We start from the raw sequence: 14,460 nt of genomic DNA on the forward strand, positions 1-14,460 counted from the left end.
GAGAGAGAGAGAGAGAGAGAGAGAGAGAGAGAGAGAGAGAGAGAGAGAGAGAGAGAGAGAGAGAGACTACTATTCATTCTTATCTCATGTATCTAAGCACTTCTATGTGGATGAAAAACAAATATGTATTTTTATCTATACAAAATCAATCAAGATTCAGTCTCTTCCTTGAGCTTCAGCTCCATTATCAACAATTACCTAGTAAATATTCCAAATTGGGTTTCCTGGAGACACCTCAAATCTAGTGTATCCAAAACTGAACTCATTATCTTTGCACCTAATTCCTCTTATCTTCTAAACTTCTGACTTTTATTGAAGGCACTGTCATCCTCCCAATATTACAGCAAATACAAGTAAATTTGCATTATCCTTGACTCCCAGTATGGCGAGCCTGCATCAAAAAAGGTCCTATGCTCTATGAGCAAAAAATCAGGATTGCAGTAACTCCAAAGAAACATGAGTTGCCCAAATTTAGAGACATTCCCACTCCAAATGTTCATGTAGACTGTTTGTGCCTGACTTGTGGCGGAGCCTGCTGAGCTAGTATTGATCTGATCAGCCACAGTCAGACACACTGTATGTTGAATCCACCATAGTAATGTCCTTTTGGTTCTCTTCAAGAATTAAGGCCAACCAACCAACCAACTCTCCCTGACCTTACATGTACAAGTAGTTGCCAGACCTTGCCATTTCTATTTCCACAATACCTCTCACATTTGGCCTCTTTTCTCCACTTTCAGGAGTCTAGGATATTGGAAGACACTTGTGGTGTCTTCAACAGAAATAGTGAAATTTAGAAGAGAAGTGGGCAAAAAAGCAGGGTTCACCTGCTGCCTGGGCCAGGAAGGGAGAATCTTTGGGCATAAGGAAAACCTGACCTATAACTCCCTCTTCTACCCTCACTGTGGATCATTGCCTTTACTCCTAGCTCTTTCCATTTATTGAACTATCTGTGTCTCAACTGCTCAGGTGTGGATGTTGGCACTGTGGTTTGGAATATTGACACTGGTATGGAAAGAAGTCCAGAAACTAGAAGTGAGGTAAGGTCTATGGAATTAATCAACACATGAGGAATCCCCTTCTAATAGTTCCTATTTAAGGTAATGTGATTTAAAGGACCTGAAGGCACCTTGGGCAAATCTAACCTCATTACTTTCTTCTGGATTCCTATTCAACCTTAGCTTCGTCCTCTCATTTTCATTTTATCTCCTGCTCAGTCTTTCCTGTCTTACTTCATTTCCTCTCCAATTCTTCTCTGCTCATATCTTTGTTCTAAGCCTGATTCACTTTGGATAAGTTGGAGCTAAAAACTAAGGAATGAAAACACATATACCCATAGAGAGACACCCTGAGTGTCAACCCACCTTCAACCTCTATTCCTATAAAGGCTGCAGATTCAATGAAGAAGCTATTAAACACTCCCCAATAGAATAAACCTCACATTGACTATCATATGCCTCCTTAAGAGATCTTTGAATAGCATTTTCTTTTTATTGCCTTGTGTAGTTTAACAGCTCCAATTGTGATTACTCCAGCTTATGATAAACCCTGGATCTATAGAGCTCCCATTCATTCACTATTTCCCTCTTGCTCCTTCTGAAATTATTATTATTATTATTATTATTATTATTATTATTGGTGTGGAAGGGGGAGGGGAGAGGAGATAAAAAGATATCGAATTAACAAGGAAACAAATGAAACCAAAGACAGGTTTTCCCCTGTGACAGAGCCCCCATTAGATACTGTTAAACCAAACAAACAAGCTTTAGCGTAGCAAAGTGGGTCTTTTATATTTATTCTAAATTGGAAACAAAATTATCACCACCTCATCTTTAATGGAAGAAGCAGCTAATTGTTCTTATACCTCACTAATTTCAGTTTGGGAGAAAAATAATAATTCTTATTATTTTCTAATTGTTCAGCTATGCCAAGGTATTGTATTGTATACTATAGATGGAACAAATGCTTTTTGTTCCTTTTTGATATATGTCATGGCTATGATGCCACTCAATTATTAATATGCAGGAGTTATAATTATTCCGGGTACTAGTATGAGATAATTACAAACTATAAAAGCAACTTCCCTCCACCTGCAGATTTTTTTTCTTGTCTGTAAACATAGTAGGGCAGCTAGGTGACACAGTGGATAGAGCACTGGGTTTAAAATCAGGAAAACTCATCTTCATGATTTCAAATCTGACCTTAGATACTTATTAGTTGTGTGACCCTGGGCAACTCATTTAACCCTGTTTTTATCAGTTTCCTCATCTATAAAATGAACTGGAGAAGGAAAAGGCAAACCACTCCAGTATCTTTGCCAAGAAAACCCCAAATGGGGTCCCAAAGAGTCGGACACAACTGAAAAACAATGAGACATAGAAGAGTATGGACTTAGGAGTTTTAGAAAGAAAGGGAAAATGTTTGAAAACTGAACTTGAGAAAATGAGAGAGTAACAAGGCAATTGAAAGATAGAATAGGGCAGGGAAGTGCTGAGGATCCTATCTCATCACTGATTTGATTTCTCCATATCTGGGAGCCATGTTTCCTGAGTCTCTTAGGCTGCCTCTCTTTTGCTTAAAATTTGCTCTCTTCCAGTGCCTTGGTTGTTAACTGAAATCTCATCATCATCCTACCAGGGTTTTCTGCTTTCTGCACAGTTCTCCTGTGTGTGTGTGTGTGTGTGTGTGTGTGTGTGTGTGTGTGTTGGCTGTGATATCCCTGAGAACATTGATATTCTATGGTTCTGTGTGATATATGCATGTGAAGAGATCTGTGAACCTTTGCTACTATGGATATCTCAAATGTATTAATCCCTGATCTTAACCAACTCTATGCTGATGTAGAGTTGGTTATACATAAAGGGTGGTGGGGGAGAGTACAAAGAAAACTACCAACTTTGTATATATGTTAGAAGTGTACTATTCTGTCCTACTTGACTAGGGGGAGACCCTAGACATGGAGTAGTTGGGAGTCCTCCATGACAGTTCTTAGTAGATGTAGCAATGAGATGAGGTTACTGTGGAAAGAACACTGAATTCAACACTGAAAGATCTGTGTCCCAATCCTGCTTATATGACTAATTGACTTCTATGGCCTCATTTTCCTTGTCTTTAAAATTGTGGGATTGTACTGGACTATCCTTTGATCCCTCATAGCTCTAAATCCCAATGTCCTATATAGCACACACAGAGGGAGCAGAAAAAAGTGGGAGATGATTAATTTTTTCATTAAATTTATAGTCTGATTTATCTGGGGCCTGGATACATAGATTAATGCCCTTCTGTTATGAGATAAGAGCTCAGAGTCAGGGGGTTCAAAGCCCAGTGCTGTTCCTGACACCTAGGTCTCTTCACTTGTCTTTGCTTAGATGCACCTGTTTCAAAGTGTACAAGAGGGGAACTTCCAGCACCATGGACAGTAACAAACAAGCATTTGGTATGTTTGTAACTGACAGAATCTGAGAGCTACAAGGGACCTGAAAAGTTGTTAATCTTCTAATACAATTCTGTCATTTTATAGACGAGGAGACTAAAGTTGAGAGATTAAGCCATGGGTCCAAGGCCACACAGTTTGTGTGAAACTGGATTAGAACCCAAGCCTCTTGACTCCCAATCCATTATATTAGCTTGTTTTGTCTTTCTTCTCCTTCTCCTTGTTTTGTCATTCTTCTTCTTCTTCTTCTTCTTCTTCTTCTTCTTCTTCTTCTTCTTCTTCTTCTTCTTCTTCTCCTCCTCCTCCTCCTCCTCCTCCTCCTCTTCTTCTCCTCCTCCTCCTCTTCTTCTTCTCCTCCTCCTCCTTCTTCTTCTCCTCCTCCTCTTCTTCTTCTTCTCCTCCTCCTCTTCCTCCTCATTCTCTTCCTCCTCCTTCTTCTCCTCCTCCTTCTTTCTTCTTCCTTCTTCTCCTCCTTCTCCTCCTCCTTCTCCTCCTCCTTCTTCTTCTTCTTCTTCTTCTTCTTCTCCTCCTCCTTCTTCTTCTTCTTCTTCTTCTGCTTCTTCTTCTTCTTCTCCTCCTCCTCCTCCTCCTCCTCCTCCTCCTCCTCCTCCTTCTTCTTCTTCTTCTTCTTCTTCTTCTTCTTCTTCTTCTTCTTCTTCTTCTTCTTCTTCTTCTTCTTCTTCTCCTCCTCCTCCTCTTCCTCCTCATTCTCCTCCTCCTCCTCCTTCTCTCTCTCTCTCTCTCTTTTATGGTCTCTCCCTCTTATCTGGCCTCCTCTTATCTTCCTTCCACATTTTTCTTTTCTATCGTTCACAGGTAGTATCGAGAAGGGAGAAGTAGCTGTAGTGAATGCTCAGTCTGCTGGCTGTACTTCTCAATGGTTTTCACCATACATGGGAAGGTAGGATTCTAGGGGGCACTCTGCAACCGCTTCCACTTTACCCTTGCAGGTGAAAACCAGGGAAGAGGTTGCCTCCCACTAATTAATTGCTTTCTTCATAATTTAGTGCACAATATTCATGGTGATATCAGTAAGAGATGAAACTGGTATGGTATTAGCCCAGAAAAGGGTACAAGTGAGATGAGGGACAGTTCATAGGCCAGAGGAGAGCATTCAAGGAATTATGGAGATGGAATTGGTTACTGGTATTCAGTGTTATTCAAAATGTGGGGGGACAGAGATGGTATTGTGGTGCTATCCTCTCCTTCTTTCTCCCCTTTCCTGTAACTAGGTCAGAAGGAGCCTTTGGAGTCCCTTCATTTCTTCCTCAGAAGAGATCCTTGGTTTCTAAGGGGTGGGGCATTCTCAGAGCAAATCAAGCCAGCAGTAAGAGAAGACTTCATTTGTCTGATTTTAATGAATAAATGACATCCCCAGCTATTGTTTATCCACTTTTGAGTCTTAACAAACAGTATATGACATCGGATAGAGTAGGTTATTAGCTGTGTGGAGACAGATGGCAGAAGACTAAAGTGAATGCTTCTTTATTGCAATGTAGCCACAAGTGAGAGCACTCCTTCTGCCTCCCCCAGCCACCCACACCTCATCTTACAGGATTTCCAGAGATCATTTTCCCAGCTCTCCTGTCATTCAGACCATTTGTTGAAAGAGCCCAGAACAAGGCAAAGGTGAAATGGCTGGTAGGCTTAAATTAGAAGCAGTGTGAAGGGAGTAATAGGTGATCTCTAAGGTCACTCCCAGCTCTAAAAACCTTCTATGGTTTAACATTTGGGGTTATTGGAGAATTGACAAAATGCAATGGAGTTTAGTTATAAAGTTCTCAAGAGCAAGGGATATGTGCCTTCTTCTTCTTTTGTGTTTCTTTTAAAGTGCCCCACACTGTGTTGTTCACTCAACAGTTACTCATCAAATGTGAATGAATGAAGAAGAAAGGCAATATGGATATAGAATTGGATAGGAATAGGCAGTGATGAAAAAGATGATGAATTTAGAATGGCCTGAGTTCTGAGCAGATATCTGAATGGAACTAAAGGAAGAAGGATGGAGAAATAATGGTAAAGATAGTAAGGAATATGAGAAAAGACAACCTCAGAAATGTTAGGAAATAAGATTAAAAACAATAGCTCACATTTCTATAAGGCTTTAAGGTTTATGAAAAATGTTCCTTAAAACAAGCCTATTTAGGTAGGCAGTGTATTACATCTTTATTTTTACAGATGAGGAAACTGAGGCTCAGGGAAGGAAGTAGCTTGCCTGGGGTCATATGTGATAAATAGTGGAGTCAGGATTTGAACCTGGGTCCTCTTATTTCAAATACAGTGTTCTTCTCAAAACACCATGGTGAACAAACAGTCCATTATTTTCTCTCTTTGAGTCCCTAGGCCCCTTCTGTTTCTTTTTTAAGCATTATTATTAAGAGTAATAATAACAATCATTCATACTCATATAGTGCTTTAAGATTTACAAAGCAATTTCCTTGTGACAACCCTGAGATAGACTAAGTATTTTACAGATGAAATGAAGGCTCAGAAAGGTTATGTAATTTGCCTATGGTCAGTCATCCATTATTTTTGAAACATAATCTTTTCCCTCCCAATGACTCCCTCAGGGGGCAGTTAGGTCTTCACTGACCTTCATTCATCCTCCGGAACTTTTCCTTGGACATGTACCCGAGCACCAGACAGCATCCTCTCTTCTGGAGCCCAAGTTCTGGAAAGAAACACATGGTAGGATGAGTCAAGAATGAGTAATGTGAAAACCACATCTTTTGGAACTGAGGTATATATGTGGGGGGCAGGGGACCATCCCAGACAGTTGGGGTAGGACTCCTTTTCCCATATATTGCAGGAAGAGGTCTTCGGGGGGGGGCATGGCTTTTTAGCAGATACCCACTCCTATATTCTCTGAGCCCCTTATCACCCTTCCTTTGAAATTATGACCCAGAATGTAGTCAAGTACTAACAAAGCAGAGACCATTGTCCAATCAACAGCTATTCACATAGTAAGTTATCTCTACCAGACTTAGAAGGGTACTCAGTAGTGTTGAGAGGTTAGCAGATTTTTTTTAGGGTATGGGGAGAAAGAGGAGGATGAACAGGAGTTTGACACCACGAAGCAGAAAAGGATATGGATTAGAGACACAAAGGCATAAAGGCCAAAGGACTTTATACTTAGTGTGTGTGGGGAAAGTTTTAAGGTCTGGGAAAAATTTTGGACATCTTCACATTGTTCATAGCACACATAGTTAGTCATTGTCACCAACGTGCATTGAGGTACTGAGTATACAAAATTATATTAAGACTGGCTTCCTGCCCTTGAAAGGCTCACAATCTAGGTAGGGAGATTAGACAGAGATTTTAAAAAGACAAGTAGCACAAGTGGCTGGTGTTGTGTCAATTTGATGTACACTGGCACGCACATTTTGAAAAGGTAAATAACAATAACTAATGATTATGTTGGCAGGTGGCTCAGTGAATAGAGTGCTGGGAGTCAGGAAGACTCATCTTCCTGAGTTCAGATCTGGTTTCAGACTTTACTGGTTGTGTGAGCTTGGGCAAGTCATTTAACCCTGTTTGCCTCAGTTTCCTCACTTGCAAAATGAACTAGAGAAGAAAATAGCAAGCCATTCCAGTATCTTTGCCAAGGAAACTCCAAATGTGGTCATGAAGAGTCAGACATGACTGAAACAACTGAACAAAAATATTTATGTAATACTTTAAGGTTTGAAAACATTTTACATAAATTATTTGATTTCACTAACAACCCTGTGAAGTACCATAGGTGCTATTATTATCTCTATTTCACAGATGAGGCTGAGAGAATGGTATTTAGGGCACACAACTAGTGAATGCCTGAGGCAGAGTTTGAACTCAGGTCTTATTGACTCCAAGTATATATTTTTTTCCACTATACCACATCTCTGCCTCTTGAAAAACCTCTTTCTGGTGGCACCACCAACCTTGGCCTGGAGCCAAGGATAAGAGGTAAAACTACTTTAATGACTAGAAATCACCTCCTGTCCTTAGATGCCATAGATGACAGAAGTTAGGTGAGTAGCCCAAATAGCCAGGTCATAGAACAAGAGGATTACACTTTTTCATACTTCAATAGGATGTCACAGCATATTTTAGAGGATAACAATAACTCTGTGAAGTGCACAGTAAAGAGTGATTATCTCCTGAGACCTGAACCTAGGTCACCTGATTCCCAAGTCCAGCGCTCTTTCCAATCAGAAGCCATCTAATGGCCTCATCTCCACACCTTTTTCCAGTTTTCTCCCAGGCTTCTCTCCTAAACCTCTCTGCGGACCAAACTGCTCTCTAGATAGAACTCTTTGAGAAGAAGAAAAAAAGTCCACTGAGTGCTGAGCTGTGGTTGCTTCCCCCTCCAGACCTGATCTTGATTTGGTCTATGTTTCAGTTCTTAAACCATGGTCAGGGCAGGCACCTGCTGGGGCCTCCTCCCTACTGGGCCCTCACTCCACCAGCAGCAGGATGAAAGGGAGAGCAGGGCCCGTGACAGACAGCTAAATCAAACTTGGGGGCTCTTGCCCCAGAGAAAGGAAATGCGGGGCTTGCAGTGGCAGGATACCATGGCCCCGGGAGGTCACTAGCTTTGATCTCTTGATTCTTTAAAGGGGCTTATTGACTATCAGTAAAGAGCAGAGAAGCAGATCTAAGTGTGGCTTTTCTAAAGGCACTCACGTCTTTCTTTCTTTTTTTCCAGCACGTTGACGCATCTGAAGGCACAGCCAACGCGCTCTCACTTCAAACAAACCTCCATCTCAGGCACCCAAATTGACGATGTTAAGTTCTCTCATCCAAGGCCTTGGCCCTTTCTTTAGGGGATCCTGTGCTGTATAGGGCTGCCTGGATCAAAGCTCCTTTGATGTTTACTTACTATATTTGTGAATTCTTTCTAACATCATCTTCAAGAGGCAAGAATCCAGACTGCCTAGAAGGGGCAAGCGGAAGTATAAGCGACACACAGAGTTTTAGTGGAACAATAGCCTCTCAACAGAGACTGCAACGAAAGCCTGAACACACTGACAATGAGCATAGTTAACTATCCCATTATGATTGCATATGTATTGTTTGTCATTGGAATGATACAATTGCTGACAATGTCTATTATATTTTTCATTGGCTTTTTATGATCATCTTAAAGCATATCCCTAACGTCTTCTAATTAAAGAGAGAGAGAGCTCACCAGGGTAGAGGGAGGCAGAGAGTAAATGAAAGAAGGGCAAGAGACCCTGGAATGCTTTTGAGACTCAGTCTCAGTTTATTCTCAGGAATTGCAGCAACACAGCTTCAAGGAAGAAAAGGGAGACATCAATTCCCCAGGGAATTTGGGAGGGCATAACCAGAAACTCAGAGCTTTGGGTGATCTAAGAGCCCATACCAAAGAGCTGTGGAAATCTGCAACAGGGCTTTCTAACTGACTCTATGCTGAGACACTATTTTGGGATTTTTTTTTTTTTTTGCTTTTTGGAGGGGGAAAAAAGCATGGCAATTGGGGTTAAGTGACTTGCCCAAGGTCACATGGCTAGTAGGTGTTAAGTGTCTGAGGCCAGATTTGAACTCGGGTCCTCCTGACTCCAGGGCTGGTGCTCTATTCACTGTACTACCTAGCCGCCCCTATTCTGGGATTCTAACAGCTCATAATTTTGCCTTTGTGTCTTCCACCTGTCCCCTTTCGTGTCTAACACAAAGGAACTTCTTGTTGATTGGTTGGTTAGCATAAGGTTTTATGGTGACAAGGCTCACTTTCTTTGTAAGATGCTCTTACTTTTCTCTGAGGCTCAGAGAGAAGTGATTTGCCCACAGTCACATAGGAAATAAGTCTGAGTTGGGATTCAAATCCAAGGCCATGTCCACGCTATTGCACTTGTTGCTTATAAACATGCCAATTCCCTGGGTCAGCTTGAGGAAATTCTCCAACATTTACTGGGCACCCACTGGGTGCTGAGCATGGTGCTGGATACCTACTGGAGGGGTTGCAAAGATTACATAAGACCTGGTCCCTGCCCTCACAGAGCGGGCCATCTGGTTTGACTTGGGTTCTGGTATCCATTTTGCTTCACTTTGCTTGTCAAGGGCTGAACACACTAGGAAAGATGTTACAAACTATCGTAACCAGGAGACTCGCTGACAGCATCTGATTTTTGCAAATTAGCAAGAAAAGGAATTTAAAAAACCTGATTAATAAAAGAAATTGGGGATGTGGCAATTTCTCAATGTATGTGGCTCATTGAATTTGACATGTGTGAGTTAGTCTTAATTATTTAGGCGGCTACATTACCAGGCTTTAATAAGCAGGCTGTGGAAAGCTGCTAAACGAGAGGGTTTTTTCCTGGAGTCTATGCTGAGATGTTATTTTGGGTCTGTGAGATCCTTGGGAGAATGAGAGGGCTGGAGTATTAGTGAAGTAAGGATGAACCAGCTTCCACTGTCATGTCTCTACCTATAGAGCTAAACTGGGACCCCCAAACCATGCACTAAAGAATTTTGTCTGTGTGATGGATGAAAGGTCAGAAAAGTTGCCAAGAAACTGAGGATGCCAGCGAAGACACTGTCCAAGCAGACTCACAGAATGTTTGAACCTGGTGTAGGGGGGATCTTTAGAGATCATTTACTTTTAGCCTTATTATTTTACTGATGAGGAAGCTGGAATCCACAGACACCCAGCAAGTTAGTGATGGAGTTAGGACCAGAACCTGAACCTCCTGGCTCCCAGTCTATTGCTCTTCCTAGGAAAAGGGAAAAGTAAATGAGATTCACCTGGGGAAAAAAGTCAAGCCAACAAGCATTTTCCCATTACCTACCATGTGCCAGGTACTGTTCTAAGCATTGGCGATACAAAGAAAGACAAAAACAAAACAAAACAAAATAGTCCCTGCCCTCAAGGAGTGCATAGCCTAACGGAGGAGATAACATGTAAGGAGACAGCTATGTATGAACAAGATATAGACAGGATAAATTGGGGAAAAAAATTGGAGGGAAAAAACCCCAAATCACTGCTACCTGAGCCATCTGAGGATGAAGGGGAGGGTGAAAATGATAAGTGTGTGTGTGTGTTGTGTTGTGTGTGAGTGTGTTAGAGGAGGTAGAATTTTGTCTCTCTAATAGAGGCTAGCAAACCAGACACAAGCTTGTCAGGAGACATGATAACAGAATCAGTTAGCAAGGCCAGGCCAGAGGTTTCTCATTTTAGAATACAAAAGAAAAGGGATGATCCAGTGGAATCAGGTCTTAGGGTTGAAGTCTTTTGAATTGAGTTACTACAGTATCAGAACCCATTAGATACACCAAATGGACAGAGGGAGAATGGCTGTGAAAGCAGTACTGACCTCGGAGGGAAAAAGAAAACACGGTGACTACAGCTTGACATATAAAGGGGGAGATGGGGATGTGGTGAATTTAGGAATGACTGAAGAGACTTGAGGTTTGGGAAAGAAAAACTGTGAAGAAAGATAGAACTAGTTGGATATTGTTTATTCTGGAGAAGAGAAGGCTAAGGGCTGATTGAACAACTCATAGACTTAGGAGGGACAGTAATGACTATCTCTTCTCTATCAGCAAAAGGGACAAAATGAGAGGAAGTGTGCTGCAAAAAGATTTCAGTTAAAAACAATGTTCAAATAATAGGATAAGACAATAGAATTGGTAATTGCTACCATTTATATAAGCCTTTAAAATGCAAAATCACTTTACATAAATTTTTCATTTGTACTTTGCAGCAATCCCATGAAGTAGGTATTATAGACATAATTATCTCCTTTTTATAGAGGGGAAAGCAGGCCCCGTTATGTTTTGTTCATAGTTACATGGTTGGTGTGACTGCAGAATTCGAATCCGGTAGAATTCTCAAAGTCCAACTATGCCACTTTATCATGATGTCTGCAGGTAAGGGAGAGTAGACTGCAGGTATACACATAGGAACACTCTGCTGGAATCCAGAGTACAGTGCCAATTCCTGCTTCCTGCCCATATTCTGGGGATGAGGGAGGGTGGTATACTAGTTGTGGTTTCTTATTTCAGGATTAAGATTTCATTATTTTTAGGGACAATAAATCATAATACTAGTATAGCTGTCCTACCTCACATTTACAGCATTATACTTTTCAAAGTTCTATCTCAACCTTGTAACCCTGTGATATTATAATGACAAGTATTAATAACTCCATTTTGCAGATGTGGGAACTTAGGCACTGAGAAGTTAAAAAATGTCACCAAGGTCATACCATGAGTTAGGTACAACACTCAGATTAGAATCTAGCTCTTCCAATCCTCTAGTCACTTCTCTTTAAGGTAAGGGGCAGGACTCTTTTAAGGCAGTGCTGGGTAGCGGAAAGAATATTGGATTGGAATCAAAGGATCTGGGTTTAAGTCCTGACTTTGTTAACTACCTTGGGCAAATAATTTAACTTCTCTGAGATTCAGGTTTTTTACTTGTAAAGTGGCGGGGGGGGTCCCTTCTAGCTCCTGTGATACTAACAAACCTCCCATAGACTGGCTAGTTGACTCTCAGAGCTGAGTCACCAGTGAAATAAAGATGGCAGCCATTGGAAGGGAAGGCTGCCTGGAAGTATTTGCACACACCCATAGGGGCATTTCCCTGGAGCCCAGGTACTGGAAGGACTTTGACTTTGGCAGTCAATCTCTATTTCATGGACATGGCCACTCCTCACATTCACTGGATGAGCCTGTCAGTTAGTTACTTTTGGATAGAGATGACTACAATACCCCTACAGCCCTTCCTGTTGCTATCTGTCCCTGTCCTCCTCCCCCTTCTGCACCCCTGAACTCCCAGCGTGTCCAGGGTGTTGGGTTGTTCCCTTTGTGAAGCACCATCTGTCCCAGCCTGCTCCCATCAGCGCTCTGTAAGAATCACTCTGAAACCTCACCCTTTCCCAACCAAACTCAATGCTATCAGAAGTGAACATGGCCTTGGAATGTTTATTGAACAAGAAATAAAATATTATTGATCCTCATCAACCTTAGATGAGCATTGAGGCATTTGTTTGTAATTGGAAGGAGGAACCAGACTATTTTTATTCATAACACACCAGACACAAACATGCAAATACATAGTGTTGTCTTCTTCACTGGAGCTACTGAGACTGGCCTGTTAATTGAGAATTAAATAGTGTAATTGCCCTTCAGTACTAAACAAATATTGACACATTAGCCACAACTGAGGATTCTTTAAAAAAAAATTGGTGAAAAGGAAATCTAAGAAGGTGGGAATTAGTTTGAAAAGTGGCAAAGCTCAGGGTCCCAAAGCACTCCTCAAATAGTCAGGAGAGAGCTGGTCTTCTGTTCCTCTTCACGAGGACAAACACACCCTCTCTGGAGGTCTATAGTATCTAGCAAAGGACTTCGGATAGTTAAGGAAGAATGTCGAGGACTGGATTTCTTTTTTTTTTTTTTGCCTTTTTTTTTGGAGGGCAATTGGGGTTAAGTGACTTGCCTAAGGTCACATGGCTAGTTTTTGTGTTAAGTGTCTGAGGCTGGATCTGAACCCAGGTTCTCCTGACTCCAGGGCTGGTGCTCTATTCACTGTGCCACCTAGCTGCCCGAGGACTGGATTTTTTAACCACTTAACATGGTCCATGAACTTGTTAAAAAAAATCTTGATGACTGTATTTCAAAAGGACAGTTTTCCTTTCTAATCTTATGTGTCTTATTTGAGGCATTTAAAACATACCCAATTTGATTGTGCTTTGCTTTATTGTGCTCTACAGATTATATATATATATAAACAAATTGAAGGTTTGTGGCAACCCCGAGTCAAGCAAGTCTTAGGCACAATTTTTTCCAAGAGGATGTGCTCACACTGTGTCTCTGTGCCAAGTTTTGGTAATTCTTGCAATATTTTAAACCTTTCATTATTATTATATCTGTTATAGTGGGTTGTGATCAGTGATCTTTGTTGTTACTATTGTAATCCTTTTGGGCCCTGTGAACAGTACCAATATAAGGCAGGGAACTTAATTGACAAATGGTGTGTTTTGACTGTTCCACTGACTGGCTATCCCCATCCGTCCCCCTGTCCTTGGACCTCCTCCCTATTCCCTAAGTCAACAATGTTGAAATTAGACCAATTAATCACCCTACAATGGGTTCAAGTGGAAGGAAGAGTCAATTGATGAGGCAAACTTCACTGTCATCCTGTTTTAAGAAATTACCACAGCCACCCCAGCCTTCAGCAGCCACCACCCTGATCAGTCAGCAGCTGTCAACATCAAGGCAACACCCTCCACCAGCAAAAAGAAAGGTTCACATGATGGCTAGCATTTTTTTTTAGCAATAAAGTATTTTCTAATTAAGGTAAGTACATTTTTAGACATAATACTATTGTACAATGAACAGACTACAGTATAGTGCAAATATAACTTTTATGTGGACTGGGAAACGGAAAAAATTAATGTGATTCACTTTATTTCTATATTCTCTTGACTGTGGTGGTCTGGAACCAAACCTTCAATATCTCCAAGGCTTGTTTATTGTTAGAAGGGTCCATAGGCTTCTTACTAGATTGTAAAGGGACTCATCACACGCAAAAAGGTTAAGAACCCCTGATTTATAACAACAATACCTAGCATTTTTATAATGCTTTAAGGTTTGCAAGTCTTAGAGCTTACCTCATTTTATCCTCACAACAACCCTGGAAGGTAGGTACTATTATTACTCCTCATTTTATGGATAAGGAAACTGAGGCAGACAGAGGTTAAGTAACTTGCCTGAGAAACACACAATACATATCTGAGGCAACATTTGAACACAGGTCTTTCTGACTCCAGGTTCATGTTTCTATCTATTGCCTCATCTAGCTGCTTAGGCAGTGAGAGTTAAGGCCTTAGAGAGGGTGACTCCCAGAGGTTAGGTAAAAGAGAAAATAATTTCTCTCACCTCAGGTTCTGGAAAATGACATGAAGTTGAAAGTAGAAAGAGGCTACCTCCCAGACTTGTAGGTCTCCTTTCATTAGAGATTGTTAAGCAAAGGTTGGGCATTGTAATGCGAATGTAAATTTTAAAGATCTTCCCTGCCCCTAGGCTAA

The 14,460-nt window shown here is 41.2% G+C and overlaps 1 protein-coding gene across 1 annotated transcript in view; it reads right to left on the minus strand.

Annotated features, from left to right (window-relative positions):
* KIRREL3 (kirre like nephrin family adhesion molecule 3) overlaps positions 1–14,460 on the minus strand; it is a 781,784-nt gene that overhangs the window by 196,031 nt on the left and 571,293 nt on the right. Inside the window, exon 3 of the mRNA XM_069080881.1 lies at positions 6,027–6,104. Coding sequence (XP_068936982.1) covers positions 6,027–6,104 — 78 coding nt within the window. The remainder of the gene's footprint in view (positions 1–6,026; positions 6,105–14,460) is intronic.

The sequence above is a fragment of the Petaurus breviceps genome, unplaced genomic scaffold (genome assembly GCF_028583685.1).
Source record: "Petaurus breviceps papuanus isolate PSGF00001 unplaced genomic scaffold, PetGlider_PUasm1.0 91133, whole genome shotgun sequence".
Classification (NCBI taxonomy): Eukaryota; Metazoa; Chordata; class Mammalia; order Diprotodontia; family Petauridae; genus Petaurus; species Petaurus breviceps.